Genomic DNA, 17,577 nt, shown 5'->3' on the forward strand with positions numbered 1-17,577 from the left:
AGCAGGAGAGGGAGCACCTGAAGGAGTGTGTGGCCCACGTCTACGGACGCCATAATCCCTTGCCTAAGAGGCCCGATGTGGGGGAAGAGAACAATGTTAAGGTCCCCCTCTGGAGGTCCTCTGAAGGTGGGGGAAGCCCAGAGGATTACGGGGGAGGGCAGTGTACGTCAGAGGGGCAGACCAAGGAAGGCGCGGGGAGGGGGATGGTCGGGGGAGGCGCTCTGTGAGTATGGACCTCCTGGGTGGACCGAGTGGTCCAGGGGGAGCCACAGGTCGGTCAAGCTCAGTCCCCAGGAGGGTGCAAGCAGGGACAGATCTTTGCCCGGTGTGCCAGGTGAAGAACCCCTGGCTACAGTCATCACGGCTCCGCTCCAGGAGCCTGATCTACCTGGACCTGGTCTACCGCAAGGGTACTCTCGCCTCTCCCGGCCCCAGGCTCCGCTCAGCCTCGCTCCAGTCCCTCAACCTTGACCCCCCTCAACAAACAGAACCCCTGTGCCCCCTGCCACAGAGACAGCACAGAGAGTCGAAGATACCATTGAGGGAGCGTTCGCCCTCAGTTGGCCCAGCTACCAGCACTACCACACCCCAGAGAGCCCAGCCTTCCATCATCTCTGACCTGCTGCAGCTGCTGCACTCCATCCACAGACCACCAGTGCCAGGTGCCCCCGGAAGCCGCATCCCCATACTGCGTAGGAGGCCCGGCGACGGACAGCCGCTCCCCCCAAGACGCAGCCTCACCCCTTGGGCCTGGCACAGACTGAGGGAGGCAGAGTGGAGGTCCCTCCAGGACCTCACTGAGGAGTTTAATGATGATTACATGCCGCTCAGAGTCGAGGTAGTCCAGTCAGCCCAGACCTTCACTCTGTAGAGAATCTAAAGGCCCTGGAAATGTAGCCTGGTTAAACTAGACTGAATGCTGCGCATGGTTTTGAATGATTAAAGATCAAAAACTAAATGGGATTCAAAGCTGTTCTGTGCCCATGTGTCCTAGTATTTGACACAATGCTATAAATAATCCCTCTGTTAACGCAATGTCCTTTTGTCCTTTGTTAGCCAACTCATCCCTCCTTGTTGATGAATATTCCTGAATCTTGTGCTTTACTTTTCCAGGGTTTCACTGAGCATCAGAGTGAAGTGAGCAGACTGAAGACAGCCCACAGGCAGCTGAGTGAGGAGATGAACCAGTTCAGAGCAACCAACCAGAACCTCTCCAAGACCCTGGAGGACACCCAGAACAACAACACGGTAGATTGAGGTGGAAAGAGAAAATTACCAATCTAACATGTTAGAGGCAGATTCATCTACTGTTCTGGCTACTTAAGGTCCCTGACTCCTGGTGTGTTTTAATAGGTGCTGTCTGGTAAACTGGAGGACACTGAGAACGAGCTCACCTCTGAGAAAAAGAACACTCTGAAACAAGACAAAACCATCCAGGGACTCACTCTGCTGCTCAAGGAGAAAGAAAAAGAGGTAAGGTTGATTTGTATATTGCTTTTTCAACTGCTTTTCTTTCTCCAATGAGTGTTGACCATGACAACACGATTTGATCGTGTGAAATGATAATATACTGTTGTAAATATACCGATGTATGACAGAATGTTGACCATTATAGTTTCTCCCCATACGCTATGCCATCTGTGTTACGCAGACTGAGGGCTTATGTAACATCATCACACTAACCTGTCTGTCTGTCTGTCTGTCTGTCTGTCTGTCTGTCTGTCTGTCTGTCTGTCTGTCTGTCTGTCTGTCTGTCTGTCTGTCTGTCTGTCTGTCTGTCTGTCTGTCTGTCTGTCTGTCTGTCTGTCTGTCTGCCTGCCTGCCTGCCTGCCTGCCTGTCTGCCTGCCTGCCTGTCTGTTCCAGATTGAAGAGCTGTACCATGAGATTGAGGACAGGGACGAGGTTTTAGTCAAAGCCAGGGAGACGGCGCACAAAGCCCAGCTCCACAAATACCAGGCAAGACGCCAGACCAGACACTTAGCATTGGTCCAAGGCTCAATACATTGCAGTCGCACTAAACTCATCAACCAATGGCTGTGAGCCACGGCAGTCGGGCTAGCTATGTCATATGATGTCATAAACACCTATATGATGTCATAAACACCTATATGATGTCATAAACACCTATAAAAGGCATTGTAACTCTGCTACTCTGCTGTAATTCCAAGGTGCTGTCCCTCCAGGATTCCGCGATCAAAACCTTTTTGCAAAATTAACAATTCTCCCCATATTTTGCAAGGGATTGCAAATTTGACCAATCACTGCAATGTTACCACAAAAAAAATTAAAATCAGCTCAATATTACATATAAAACGGACACATCACCGTAGTTCAAAAAGAAGGCTCGCAATTTCAACCAGCCAATGGACATTTACCTCATATGGTTCAATCAAGACCCAATCAAACTTTTTCCCTTGTCAGCGCATTTTCGGGACAAATTGGAGAAAATCCCTGCATATTGCCATGCAAAATGTCAGAATTGTCACAGCAGAATCAAACATTTTTGTCTGCAAATATCACATAAAATCCCCCTGAAGTCCTGGAGGGACTGAATGTGTGTACAGTATATGTGTGTTTACAAAAGGTCACAAATGCAGACTCAACATGTACACCACACACTAAAAAGACAAAAAAAAAGAGGTCTCCTGCTTCTCTAACTGTATCCTAATTTCATGTTTTCCCCTAGGGTGTGGAGGAGCACCAGAACCTTTTGATGGAGAAGCAGGAGGAGCTGGCCCAGCTCCAAGGGGAGCACCAAACCAAGCTGCTGGAGGCCCAGAAGCTGCAGCGCTCCCTGGGCAGGCAGAAGCAGGAGCTGTCCGACCTGCAGCAGGCCAAGGAGCAGCTGGACCAGGAGCTGGAGGAGTTGCAGCAGCAGAAGGTCGAGGCCCTCAATGTAAGCACACGGGAGGAATTTCTATTCTGTCATTGTGAGGGAAAACTTTGATAACGGCAAGCTGGCAGCAGGTCTGCTGTTTTTTTTGTGTTTTTTTTACCACATAACTACATGTTTTTATGTAATATAATGCAGAGTGTATTACCCAAAGCCCTTTGCCCAAAATATGAGGGTGACTTATTTTCAGTGCTTTTGCTAACCACGTGACCCGACCAGGAAAGAAAACTCCTGACCCTACCTGTAATCAATGTACCTTATGAGCACAAGACGTTGAAAATACTGTATGTGGTTTTGGTTGAAAAGCCGTTGAAAATACGTATTTTCAATGCAACCAGTCAGTGGCATTGTTCTAACCCCCAGGAGGTGCAGAACCAGCTGAAGAAACTGACCGGGGAGCTGGGCGAGAGGGAGAGCGGCCTGAAGCAGCAGTACCAGGAGCTGCTGGAGCAGACCAAGAGGAGGCTTCAGGGCCATGAGGTCACCATCCAGCGCCTCACCACTTGCCTGACCGACAAGGATCGGCAGCTGCAGGTAGAGAGATATAATGCAGGAGGGCAGTGAAGAAGAAATGGATAGTCTAAGAACTAGAGAAACTCTAGGTGAAACCATGGAAATATAATCTATAGAAGGGGTTTAGAGCCTCTAACCCTGACCATTTGGAGAGGCCAATTCTATAGTTTCTATGGGTGAAACTAGGTAAAGGCGATGTGCTAGCACGGGAACTGGTTCTGGCACGGGAACTGGTGCTGGCACGGGAACTGGTTCTGGCACGGGAACTGGTTCTGGCACGGCAACTGGTGCTAGCACGGGAACTGGTGCTGGCACGGGAACTGGTTCTGGCACGGCAACTGGTGCTGGCACGGCAACTGGTGCTGGCACGGGAACTGGTTCTGGCGCGGGAACTGGTTCTGGGAACTGGTGCTGGCACGGGGACTGGTTATTTTTTTCTGTCTCTATTCTATCTTGTTCCTTGTCTAACTTTCACACTATTTTCTCTCACTTTCTCTACCTCCTCTCTCTGTCTATTTTCTCTCTTCCTCTCAGGAGTACATGAACATAACGAGAGACATGGAACAGAGCAGAAGTCCTGGGGGAAGCGACACCATGCTGTCGAAGCTTCGAGAACAACTGAAACAGAAAGAGAAGGCTCTGGAGGTGTGATTTCTATCAATGTCTTTTTAAAATAAAATATTTCACTCACTCACACACACACTTTCTCTCGTGTTCTAGATCTGTCTCATCTGACAAAGAATGTTGTAAGCATCTACAGTCTTCATTATCAGCCTGTTGTATTGCTCCTCTACAGGAAGCGCTGGATGATAAGTTTGCGGCTCTAGAAGAGAAAGACAACGAGATCCACCAGCTGCACCTGTCACTCAGGGAGAAGACGAGGGACCTGGAGAGACTCAACAAACTGCTGTCTTACAATGAGGACACCATCAATGTAGGGACCACTAGTGCTGTTCACACTACCTTGACTGCTCAGTGCTCACACTGTTTGCAATCCCTAGACACTTGTGGAGATCTGAGAGGATTTGATGGTGATAGCTACACCTTACCTTACTCCTGGGGTAAAAAGCATGTTCAATGAAGTCTCAGACGGCACTATTTGTCACACCTCTTGGACTAACACATATTCTCTCTCCCGAACTCCAGAGTTTTGACACGTTGATAAAGGAGAAGGACGTGGAGCTACAGTACCTTGTGAACATGCTGAAAAACCTGCAGCAGGCCAAGCAGGACGTGGAGGACAACCTGAACTGGGCCTGCAAGGAGAAGGATGCCATCATTAGCCAGCTGCAGCTCTGCCTGGAGTGCAAGACCAAGGACATGGAGGTAGGTTGCTGAGACACGCACTAAGAAACATGCTAATGTATCACTCACCCATCCACCCACTCATTCACCCACTCACTCACCCATCCACCCACTCATTCACCCACTCACCCACCCACCCACCCACTCATTCACCCACTCACTCACCCATCCACCCACTCATTCACCCACTCACTCACCCATCCACCCACTCACCCACCCACTCACTCACCCACCCACCCACCCACCCACCCACTCATTCACCCACTCACTCACCCATCCACCCACTCATTCACCCACTCACTCACCCATCCACCCACTCATTCACCCACTCACTCACCCATCCACCCACTCATTCACCCACTCACTCACCCATCCACCCACTCACCCACCCACCCACTCATTCACCCACCCACCCACTCATTCACCCACTCACTCACCCATCCACACACTCATTCACCCACTCACTCACCCACCCACCCACCCACCCACCCACCCACCCACCCACCCACCCACCCACTCATTCACCCACTCACTCACCCATCCACCCACTCATTCACCCACTCACTCACCCATTCACCCACTCACTCACCCATCCACCCACTCATTCACCCACTCACTCACCCATCCACCCACCCACATTCACCCACTCACTCACCCACCCACTCATTCACCCACTCACTCACTCACCCATCCACACACTCATTCACCCACTCACTCACCCACCCACCCACCCACCCACTCACTCACTCACCCACCCACCCACCCACCCACCCACTCATTCACCCACTCACTCACCCATCCACCCACTCATTCACCCACTCACTCACCCATCCACCCACTCATTCACCCACTCACTCACCCATCCACCCACTCACCCACCCACCCACCCACTCATTCACCCACTCACTCACCCATCCACCCACTCATTCACCCACTCACTCACCCATCCACCCACTCACCCACCCACCCACCCACTCACTCACCCACCCACTCACCCACCCACTCACCCACCCACTCATTCACCCACTCACTCACCCATCCACCCACTCACTCACCCATCCACCCACTCATTCACCCACTCACTCACCCATCCACCCACTCATTCACCCACTCACTCACCCATCCACCCACTCATTCACCCACTCACTCACCCATCCACCCACTCATTCACCCACTCACTCACCCATCCACCCACTCATTCACCCACTCACTCACCCATCCACCCACTCATTCACCCACTCACTCACCCATCCACCCACTCATTCACCCACCCACCCACTCATTCACCCACTCACTCACCCACCCACTCATTCATCCACTCACTCACCCATCCACACACTCATTCACCCACTCACCACTCACCCACCCACCCACCCACTCACTCACTTCACCCACTCACCACTCACCACTCACCACTCACCACTCACTCACTTCACCACTCACCACTCACCCACCCACCCCCACCACTCACCCATCCACCCACTCATTCACCCACTCACTCACCCATCCACCCACTCACCCACCCACTCACTCACCCACCCACTCATTCACCCACTCACTCACCCATCCACCCACTCATTCACCCACTCACTCACCCATCCACCCACTCATTCACCCACTCACTCACCCATCCACCCACTCATTCACCCACTCACTCACCCATCCACCCACTCACCCACCCACCCACTCATTCACCCACCCACCCACTCATTCACCCACTCACTCACCCATCCACACACTCATTCACCCACTCACTCACCCACCCACCCACCCCTCACTCACCCACCCACCCACCCACCCACCCACCCACCCACCCACCCACCCACCCACCCACTCATTCACCCACTCACTCACCCATCCACCCACTCATTCACCCACTCACTCACCCATTCACCCACTCACTCACCCATCCACCCACTCATTCACCCACTCACTCACCCATCCACCCACCCACTCATTCACCCACTCACTCACCCACCCACTCATTCACCCACTCACTCACTCACCCATCCCACACTCATTCACCCCCACTCACCCACCCACCCACCCACTCACTCACCCACCCACCCACCCACCCACCCACTCATTCACCCACTCACCCATCCACCCACTCATTCACCCACTCACTCACCCATCCACCCACTCATTCACCCACTCACTCACCCATCCACCCACTCACCCACCCACCCACCCACCCATTCACCCACTCACTCACCCATCCACCCACCATTCACCCACTCACTCACCCATCCACCCACCCACCCACCCACCCACCACTTCACCCACTCATCCACATTCACCCACTCACTCACCCATCCACCCACTCACTCACCCATCCACCCACTCACTCACCCATCCACCCCACTCACTCACCCATCCACCCACTCATTCACCCACTCACTCACCCATCCACCCACTCATTCACCCACTCACTCACCCATCCACCCACCATTCACCCACTCACTCACCCATCCACCCACTCATTCACCCACTCACACCCATCCACCCACTCATTCACCCACCCACCCACTCATTCACCCACTCACTCACCCACCCACTCATTCATCCACTCACTCACCCATCCACACACTCATTCACCCACTCATTCACCCACCCACCCACCCCCACTCACTCACTCCCATCCACCCACTCATTCACTCCCACTCACTCACCCACCCACCCACCCACTCACTCACCCATCCACCCACTCATTCACCCACTCACTCACCCATCCACCCACTCATTCACCCACTCACTCACCCATCCACCCACTCATTCACCCACTCATTCACCCACCCACCCACCCACCCACCCACCCACCCACCCACTCATTCATTCATTCATTCATTCACCCACAATTGAATGAACCCATAATTGTGTAGTTTAGAGTGTGTAGTCTTAGAGTGATTATCTTAATTTACCGAGGTTAGCTAGCCAGCTATTTGTCGTCCTTAACGTAGGAGACACTGCTAGCTTAGCCAACAGCTAGCCAACGTCTACCGAATAGAACTTCCGCACTCAACAACCCGGTCGCATTCCGCTTCGCTCCACAGGTAGTATCACATTTTCATTTCATTTCATTACAGTACAACGGTTTGATTTGTTTGATCGTAGCTAGCTACATAGCTAGCTACATAGCCGTCTTTGTATCAAAGATAATTGTGTAGTCTAGAGCGATTTTCTAGGTTAGCTAGCCAGCTATTGTCGTTCTTTTAACACAACGTAACGTAATCAACACTGCTAGCTAGCCAGCTAGCCCCCGAATAGCAGGGAATAGCAGCACTGTAGAAGCACTGTAGAAACTCTAGAAACTATTACACTCAACGGAACGACTTGATTAGTGTAGTGTCAACAACGCAGCCACTGCCAGCTAGCCTACAAAGTCAACAACGCAGCCACTGCCAGCTAGCCTACAAAGTCAACAACGCAGCCACTGCCAGCTAGCCTACTTCAGCAGTACTGCATCATTTTAATCATTTTAGTCAATAAGATTCTTGCTACGTAAGCTTAACTCTCTGAACATTCGAGACGTGTAGTCCACTTGTCATTCCAATCTCCTTTGCATTAGCGTAGCCTCTTCTGTAGCCTGTCAACTATGTGTCTGTCTATCCCTGTTCTCTCCTCTCTGCACAGACCATACAAACGCTCCACACCGCGTGGCCGCGGCCACCTAATCTGGTGGTCCCAGCGCGCACGACCCACGTGGAGTTCCAGGTCTCCGGTAGCCTCTGGAACTGCCGATCTGCGGCCAACAAGGCAGAGTTCATCTCAGCCTATGCCTCCCTCCAGTCCCTCGACTTCTTGGCACTGACGGAAACATGGATCACCACAGATAACACTGCTACTCCTACTGCTCTCTCTTCGTCCGCCCACGTGTTCTCGCACACCCCGAGAGCTTCTGGTCAGCGGGGTGGTGGCACCGGGATCCTCATCTCTCCCAAGTGGTCATTCTCTCTTTCTCCCCTTACCCATCTGTCTATCGCCTCCTTTGAATTCCATGCTGTCACAGTTACCAGCCCTTTCAAGCTTAAAATCCTTATCATTTATCGCCCTCCAGGTTCCCTCGGAGAGTTCATCAATGAGCTTGACGCCTTGATAAGCTCCTTTCCTGAGGACGGCTCACCTCTCACAGTTCTGGGCGACTTTAACCTCCCCACGTCTACCTTTGACTCATTCCTCTCTGCCTCCTTCTTTCCACTCCTCTCCTCTTTTGACCTCACCCTCTCACCTTCCCCCTACTCACAAGGCAGGCAATACGCTCGACCCTCATCTTTCATCTGTTCTTCCACTAACCTCATTGCAACTCCCCTCCAAGTCTCCGACCACTACCTTGTATCCTTTTCCCTCTCGCTCTCATCCAACACTTCCCACACTGCCCCTACTCGGATGGTATCGCGCCGTCCCAACCTTCGCTCTCTCTCCCCCGCTACTCTCTCCTCTTCCATCCTATCATCTCTTCCCTCTGCTCAAACCTTCTCCAACCTATCTCCTGATTTTGCCTCCTCAACCCTCCTCTCCTTTCTGCATCCTTTGACTCTCTATGTTCCCTATCCTCCAGGCCGGCTCGGTCCTCCCCTCCCGCTCCGTGGCTCGACGACTCATTGCGAGCTCACAGAACAGGGCTCCGGGCAGCCGAGCGGAAATGGAGGAAAACTCGCCTCCCTGCGGACCTGGCATCCTTTCACTCCCTCCTCTCTACATTTTCCTCTTCTGTCTCTGCTGCTAAAGCCAATTTCTACCACTCTAAATTCCAAGCATCTGCCTCTAACCCTAGGAAGCTCTTTGCCACCTTCTCCTCCCTCCTGAATCCTCCTCCCCCTCCCCCTCCTCCCTCTCTGCAGATGACTTCGTCAACCATTTTGAAAAGAAGGTCGACGACATCCGATCCTCGTTTGCTAAGTCAAACGACACCGCTGGTTCTGCTCACACTGCCCTACCCTGTGCTCTGACCTCTTTCTCCCTCTCTCTCCAGATGAAATCTCGCGTCTTGTGACGGCCGGCCGCCCAACAACCTGCCCGCTTGACCCTATCCCCTCCTCTCTTCTCCAGACCATTTCCGGAGACCTTCTCCCTTACCTCACCTCGCTCATCAACTCATCCCTGACCGCTGGCTACGTCCCTTCCGTCTTCAAGAGAGCGAGAGTTGCACCCCTTCTGAAAAAACCTACACTCGATCCCTCCGATGTCAACAACTACAGACCAGTATCCCTTCTTTCTTTTCTCTCCAAAACTCTTGAACGTGTCGTCCTTTGCCAGCTCTCCCGCTATCTCTCTCAGAATGACCTTCTTGATCCAAATCAGTCAGGTTTCAAGACTAGTCATTCAACTGAGACTGCTCTTCTCTGTATCACGGAGGCGCTCCGCACTGCTAAAGCTAACTCTCTCTCCTCTGCTCTCATCCTTCTAGACCTATCGGGTGCCTTCGATACTGTGAACCATCAGATCCTCCTCTCCACCCTCTCCGAGTTGGGCATCTCCGGCGCGGCCCACGCTTGGATTGCGTCCTACCTGACAGGTCGCTCCTATCAGGTGGCGTGGCGAGAATCTGTCACCTCACCACGCGCTCTCACCACTGGTGTCCCCCAGGGCTCTGTTCTAGGCCCTCTCCTATTCTCGCTATACACCAAGTCACTTGGCTCTGTCATAACCTCACATGGTCTCTCCTATCATTGCTATGCAGACGACACACAATTAATCTTCTCCTTTCCCCCTTCTGATGACCAGGTGGCGAATCGCATCTCTGCATGTCTGGCAGACATATCAGTGTGGATGACGGATCACCACCTCAAGCTGAACCTCGGCAAGACGGAGCTGCTCTTCCTCCCGGGGAAGGACTGCCCGTTCCATGATCTCGCCATCACGGTTGACAACTCCATTGTGTCCTCCTCCCAGAGCGCTAAGAACCTTGGCGTGATCCTGGACAACACCCTGTCGTTCTCAACTAACATCAAGGCGGTGGCCCGTTCCTGTAGGTTCATGCTCTACAACATCCGCAGAGTACGACACTGCCTCACACAGGAAGCGGCGCAGGTCCTAATCCAGGCACTTGTCATCTCCCGTCTGGATTACTGCAACTCGCTGTTGGCTGGGCTCCCTGCCTGTGCCATTAAACCCCTACAACTCATCCAGAACGCCGCAGCCCGTCTGGTGTTCAACCTTCCCAAGTTCTCTCACGTCACCCCGCTCCTCCGCTCTCTCCACTGGCTTCCAGTTGAAGCTCGCATCCGCTACAAGACCATGGTGCTTGCCTAGGGAGCTGTGAGGGGAACGGCACCTCAGTACCTCCAGGCTCTGATCAGGCCCTACACCCAAACAAGGGCACTGCGTTCATCCACCTCTGGCCTGCTCGCCTCCCTACCACTGAGGAAGTACAGTTCCCGCTCAGCCCAGTCAAAACTGTTCGCTGCTCTGGCCCCCCAATGGTGGAACAAACTCCCTCACGACGCCAGGACAGCGGAGTCAATCACCACCTTCCGGAGACACCTGAAACCCCACCTCTTTAAGGAATACCTAGGATAGGATAAAGTAATCCTTCTCACCTATTGTAAAGTGGCTGTTCCACTGGATGTCATAAGGTGAATGCACCAATTTGTAAGTCGCTCTGGATAAGAGCGTCTGCTAAATGACTTAAATGTAAAATGTAAATGTAATACCCCCGTAGATACAACCTACCCATCAAAAGTTTTTTTCTTTATTTTGACAAATGTTTACATTGTAGAACAATAGTGAAGACATCAAAACTATGACATAACACATATGGAATCATGTAGTAACCAAAAAAGTGTTAAACAAATCAAAATATATTTTATATTTGACATTCTTCAAAGTATCCTCCCTTTGCCCCGATGACAGCTTTGCACACTCTTGGCATTCTCTCAACCAGCTTCAGGAGGTAGTCACCTGGAATGCATTTCAATTAACAGGTGTGCATTGTTAAAAGTTTATTTGTGGAATTTCTTTCCTTCTTAATGTGTTTGAGCCAATCAGTTGTGTTGTGACAAGGTAGGGTTGGTATACAGAAGATAGCCCTATTTGGTAAAAGACCAAGTCCATATTATGGCAAGAACAGCTCAAATAAGCAAAGAGAAACAGCAGTCCATCATTACTTTAAGACATGAAAGTCAGTCAATCCTGAAAATGTCAAGAACATTGAAAGTTTCTTCAAGTGCAGTCGCAAGAACCACCAAGCGCTATGATGAAACTGGCTCTCATGAGGACCGCCACAGGAAAGGAAGACCCAGAGTTACCTCTGCTTCAGATGATAAGTTCATTAGAGTTAACTGCACCTCAGATATTTCAGCCCAAATTAATGCTTCAGAGCTCAAGTAACAGACACATCTCCACATCAACTGTTCAGAGGAGACTGCGTAAATCAGGCCTTCATGGTCAAATTGATGCAAAGAAACCACTACTAAAGGACACCAATAAGAGGAAGAGACTTGCTTGGGCCAAGAAACACGAGCAATAGACATTAGACCGGTAGAAATCTGTCCTTTGGTCTGATGTGATTTTCGGTTCCAACCACCGTGTCATTGTGAGACGCAGAGTAGGTGAATGGAGGATCTCTACATGTGTGGTTCCCACCGTAAAGCATGAGGAAAGAGGTGTGATGGTGTGGGGGTGCTTTGCTGGTGACACTGTCTGTGATTTATTTAGAATTCAAGGCACACTTAACCATCATGGCTACCACAGCATTCTGTAATGATACCCAATCCCATCTGGTTTGCGCTTAGTGTTAGTGTCATTTGTTTTTCAACAGGACAATGACCCAAAACACCTCCAGGCTGTGTAAGGGCTATTTGACCAAGAAGGAGAGTGATGGAGTGCTGTATCAGATGACCTGGCCTCCACAATCATCCGACCTCAACCCAATTGAGATGGTTTGGGATGAGTTGGACCACAGAGTGAAGGAAAATCAGGCAACAAGTGTTAAGCATATGTGGGAACTCCTTCTAGACTGTTGGAAAAGCATTCCAGGTGAAGCTGGTTGAGAGAATGCCAAGAGTTTGCAAAGCTGTCATCAAGGCAAAGGGTGGCTACTTTGAATAATCTCAAACCTTTTTGGTTACTACATGATTCCATATGTGTTATTTAATAGTTTTGATGTCTTCACTATTATTCTACAATGTAGAAAATAGTGAAAATATAGAGAAACCCTTGAATTGTTGTATTATTTATTTTACTAGGCAAGTCAGTTAAGAACAAATTCTTATTTTCAATGACGGCCTAGGAACAGTGGGTTAACTGCCTGTTCAGGGGCAGAACAACAGATTTGTATCTTGTCAGCTTGGGGATTTGAACTTGCAACCTTTCCGTTACTAGTCCAACGCTCTAACCACTAGGCTACCCTGCCAGCCTGACTTGAACTGTACATAACACATAGAAAAACACACAGTTTGCAATATACTCACAACAAATACCCACAAAAATGGACACTCACTCGACACAGTCATACAGTAATAATATACTGCCATCTTAGATCACGTCTCTCTTGGAAAAAAGTTTTTTCCCCAAGGGACAAAGCTGGATAAATAAAGGTTGAACAAAAATATATATTCAACTCATTCTTTCTCTCCGTGTCTCTCCATCGCCCTCTCTGTGTGTAGGAGATGGCGAAAGCCTTGCTTAGTCAGTCCCAGTCTCAGGCCTGTGACCTTGCAGAGCAGATGGGTCAGAGGTTAAAGGTGACAGAGTCCATGCTGGCGGAGGCAGTCAAGGCCCGGGAGAGGCTGGTGGAGAACAACAAGAGCACCGTGGAGGGTCTGCTGTCCACCATCAGCAGCAACGACCAGCTGCTCAATGTACACACACACACACACACACACGTTCATATCCTCCAATCTGTCTCAGACACATTCATCTACACCCAATAACATGTCCTTTTTACAGGAGGTGTAGTTTTATGATCTCTCATGTCTGTGTTGTCTTACCAGGAGTCAGAGGAGCACTATAACCGCACACTGTCTGAGCGCACCCAGGAGATCCAGGAGCTGAAGCGACAGCTGTTCGTCCGGCAGCAGCAGCTGGCCGTGGCAGAGAAACAGAGTTCTGAGGCAACACAGGAGGGTTACCTGGAGACTGCCGAGCTCAGGGCCCTGCTGACAGAGAAGGACTCCATCATCAACGTAAGTGGGACCGAAAGCGCTACTCAGTTATTTGGTTAGATGCATTGTAAAGAAATGACTATTTTGTAAAGTGTGGGGGTCATTTTTAAGAGTTTAGGATTTATATGGGTGCTGGCTTCACTATGTGTAGGATTTTGCTCCTGCCCAACTCATACGCAGTAAAAATGGAAGACACTTTGGTTATTATTATTATATATTATCTCGAATCCCACCGTACCTTCTCCGCTGTGCAATCTGGTTTCCGAGCCGGTCACTGGTGCACCTCAGCCACGCTCAAGGTACTAAACGATATCATAACCTCCATCGATAAAAGACAGTACTGTGCAGCCATCTTCATCGACCTGGCCAAGGCTTTCGACTCTGTCAATCCTCATATTCTTATCGGCAGACTCAGTAGCCTCGGTTTTTCTAATGACTGCCTTGTCTGGTTCACCAACTACTTTGCAGACAGAGTTCAGTGTGTCAAATCGGAGGGCATGTTGTCTGGTCCTCTGACAGTCTCTATGGGGGTCAACAGGGTTCAATTCTCGGGCCGACTCTTTTCTCTGTATATATCAATGATGTTGCTCTTGCTGCGGGCGATTCCCTGATCCACCTCTACGCAGACGACACCATTCTGTATACTTCTGGCCCTTCCTTGGACACTGTGCTATCTAACCTCCAAACGAGCTTCAATGCCATACAACACTCTTTCTGTGGCCTCCAACTGCTCTTAAACGCTAGTAAAACCAAATTCAAGCCTCCTTCTCTCACGCCGCCAAACTTACCCTAGTAAAACTGACTATCCTACTGATCCTCGACCTCGGCGATGTCATCTACAAAATAGCTTCCAATACTCTACTCAGCAAACTGGATGCAGTTTATCACAGTGCCATCCATTTTGTTACTAAAGCACCTTATACCACCCACCACTGCGACCTGTATGCTCTAGTCGGCTGGCCCTTGCTACATATTCGTCGCCAGGCCCACTGGCTCCAGGTCATCTACAAGTCCATGCTAGGTAAAAGCTCCGCCTTATCTCAGTTCACTGGTCACGATGGCAACACCCACCCGTAGCACGCGCTCCAGCAGGTGTATCTCACTGATCATCCCTAAAGCCAACAGCTCATTTGGCCGCCTTTCCTTCCACTTCTCTGCTGCCTGTGACTGGAACGAATTGCAAAAATCGCTGAAGTTGGAGACTTTTATCTCCCTCACCAACTTTAAACATCTGCTATCTGAGCAGCTAACCGATCGCTGCAGCTGTACATAGTCTATTGGTAAATAGCCCACCCAATTTACCTACCTCATCCCCATACTGTTTTTATTTATTTACTTTTCTGCTCTTTTGCACACCAATATCTCTACCTGTACATGACCATCTGATCATTTATCACTCCAGTGTTAATCTGCAAAATTGTCATTATTCGCCTACCTCCTCATGCCTTTTGCACACAATGTATATAGACTCTTTTTTTATAACGTTGAATAAAGATAATTGCAAGGTTATGAACAAGAGAGCTCCAGTGTGTTAAACATTTGATTTCCTCTTCAAGAAACTTCTGGAGCGTGGGCAGGAGAGAGACCAGTTCCTGGCTGAGTTAGGGCAGAAGGAGCCTGCACCGCCCCAGGTGATGGAAATCAGACAGACCATCAAAGTTCTGCAGGAGAGGCTGGAGGAGAGGGAAGGTGAGAAACTCGTATCTCTTGAGCTACAGGCAGGTCACCAGTAATGTGAGACCAATGACTTCAAGCTGAGGACGAAGGCATTTTCAAAGCATTCAGGAAACGGGGGAAAACTTTGGGTTGAACGTTGCTTTCTTTAGTCTCTCTGGGAAAGGTAACCCACTAACATTGTCCTCAACTGCTCTGTCCCTCTCTGTAGCGCAGCTCTCCAAGAAGAACAACGAGGACAACATGGAGAAGGTCCCTCTCACCAAGAATACTCTGGTCATCCTGAAGAAGGAGCTAGCTCAGAAGACTGATGCTCTCAACAAGGCTCTGAAGAGGGAGAATGACCTCAAAGTGAACTAAAAGAACACACAAACACCCCTGCTCATTCAAGGTGTGTCACTTTTTGGGTGTGTTGTTGGCTCGTCATTCTTAGGCACAGATCTAGAATCATCTTACCCTCCACAAATCCTAATATTTAACCATTAGATGGAAAAACACAAAACTGACCTTGATGTCTTCCTGTGTTCCAGATGTCCCTAGCTGATCTCGAGTCAGTGTTGTCAGAGCTGAAGGAGCGTATCGAGGTCCAGGCGGTCAGTATAGACTCCCTCACCACCACCCTTGGGACCAAAGACAAGATTATAAATGAGTGGATGGCCAGTGGCATCTTCACACACTCATACACACATTCAAACAGGCTCATTAGGTTACCTGGAGCCATTTGGGTTCACGGGTAGCTTTCATAGGGTTAATCCATTTGACTAACCTTGAACTGAACTTATCCATCACCACCTGTTCTACTCTTGAGCGTGGCTTTAAAGTTGAAACCATGTATTGCATTCGTTGTAAATTGTAAAAGGAAATTGGGTGAACATGTCTGGGCAATACATTTACTTCAATACGTTTGTTTTTTCAACCCTTTGTTTGTTCCCTGGCCTGTTGGGGAGTGACGGACTCCATCCTAGCTCTAATTTTATCTACTAACATAGACAGGGCACTAACTCCTCTAGCTCCACAATGAAATAGGATGCTGGCCAGGCAGCAGGCTGAAAGCCAGCCTGCCAGCTTAGTGGAGTCTGCCACTAGCACAGTCAGCGTAGTCAGCTCAGCTATCCCCATTGAGACTGTTTCTGTGCCTCGACCTAGGTTGGGCAAAACTAAACATGGCGGTGGTCGCCTGAGCAATCTCACTAGAATTCCTGCCATTATTGAAAGAGATCATGATACCTCACATCTCAAAATAGGGCTACTTAATGTTAGATCCCTCACTTCAAAGGCAGTTATAGTCAAAGAACTAATCACTGATCATAATCTTGATGTGATTGGCCTGACTGAAACATGGCTTAAGCCTGATGAATTTACTGTGTTAAATGAGGCCTCACCTCCTGGTTACACTAGTGACCATATTCCGCGTTGTTCCTGCAAAGGCGGAGGTGTTGCTAACATTTACGATAGCGAATTTCAATTTACAAAAATACCCCGACGTTTTCGTCTTTTGAGCTTCTAGTCATGAAATCTATGTAACCTACTCAATCACTTTTTATAGCTACTGTTTACAAGCCTCCTGGGCCATATACAGCGGTCCTCACTGAGTTCCCTGAATTCCTATCGGACCTTGTAGTCATAGCAGATAATATTCTAATTTTTGGTGATTTTAATATTCACATGGAAAAGTCCACAGACCCACTCCAAAAGCCTTTCTGTGCATTCTAATTGCCATCGATAAAATGCAATTGTGTTCGTTGTCCGTAGCTTATGCCTGCCCATACGATAACCCCACATTCACCATGGGGCACTCTGTTCACAACAGCAAACCGCTTGCATCCAACAAAACGCCATACATGTGGTCTGTGGTTGTGAGGCCGGTTGGACGAAACTGCCAAATTCTCTATAACAACATTGGAGGCGGTTTATGGTAGGGAAATTAACTTTCAAAACTTGAGAAATCTGTGGCATTGTGTTGTGTGACAAAACTACATTTTAGTGGCCTTTTTTATCCCCTGCACAAGATGCACCTGTGTAATGATCATGCTGTTTAATCAGCAACTTGATATGCCACACCTGTCAGGGGAATGGATTATTCTGGC

The 17,577-nt window shown here is 49.7% G+C and overlaps 1 protein-coding gene across 1 annotated transcript; it reads left to right on the plus strand.

Moving 5' to 3' along the window:
• Positions 1-229: 229 nt before the first annotated feature.
• Positions 230-17,066, plus strand: LOC115146870 (myomegalin-like). The gene is made up of 14 exons (XM_029688890.2): positions 230-838; positions 1,114-1,248; positions 1,354-1,473; positions 1,865-1,957; positions 2,688-2,897; positions 3,258-3,428; positions 3,942-4,052; positions 4,204-4,341; positions 4,554-4,733; positions 13,319-13,513; positions 13,646-13,837; positions 15,373-15,505; positions 15,702-15,881; positions 16,021-17,066. The coding sequence occupies exons 1-13, from the start codon at positions 230-232 to the stop codon at positions 15,848-15,850; spliced, it is 2,436 nt and encodes an 811-aa protein (XP_029544750.2). The 3' UTR covers positions 15,851-15,881; positions 16,021-17,066.
• Positions 17,067-17,577: the final 511 nt, after the last annotated feature.

This window comes from Oncorhynchus nerka, linkage group LG19 (genome assembly GCF_034236695.1).
Source record: "Oncorhynchus nerka isolate Pitt River linkage group LG19, Oner_Uvic_2.0, whole genome shotgun sequence".
In the NCBI taxonomy this organism is placed as follows: Eukaryota; Metazoa; Chordata; class Actinopteri; order Salmoniformes; family Salmonidae; genus Oncorhynchus; species Oncorhynchus nerka.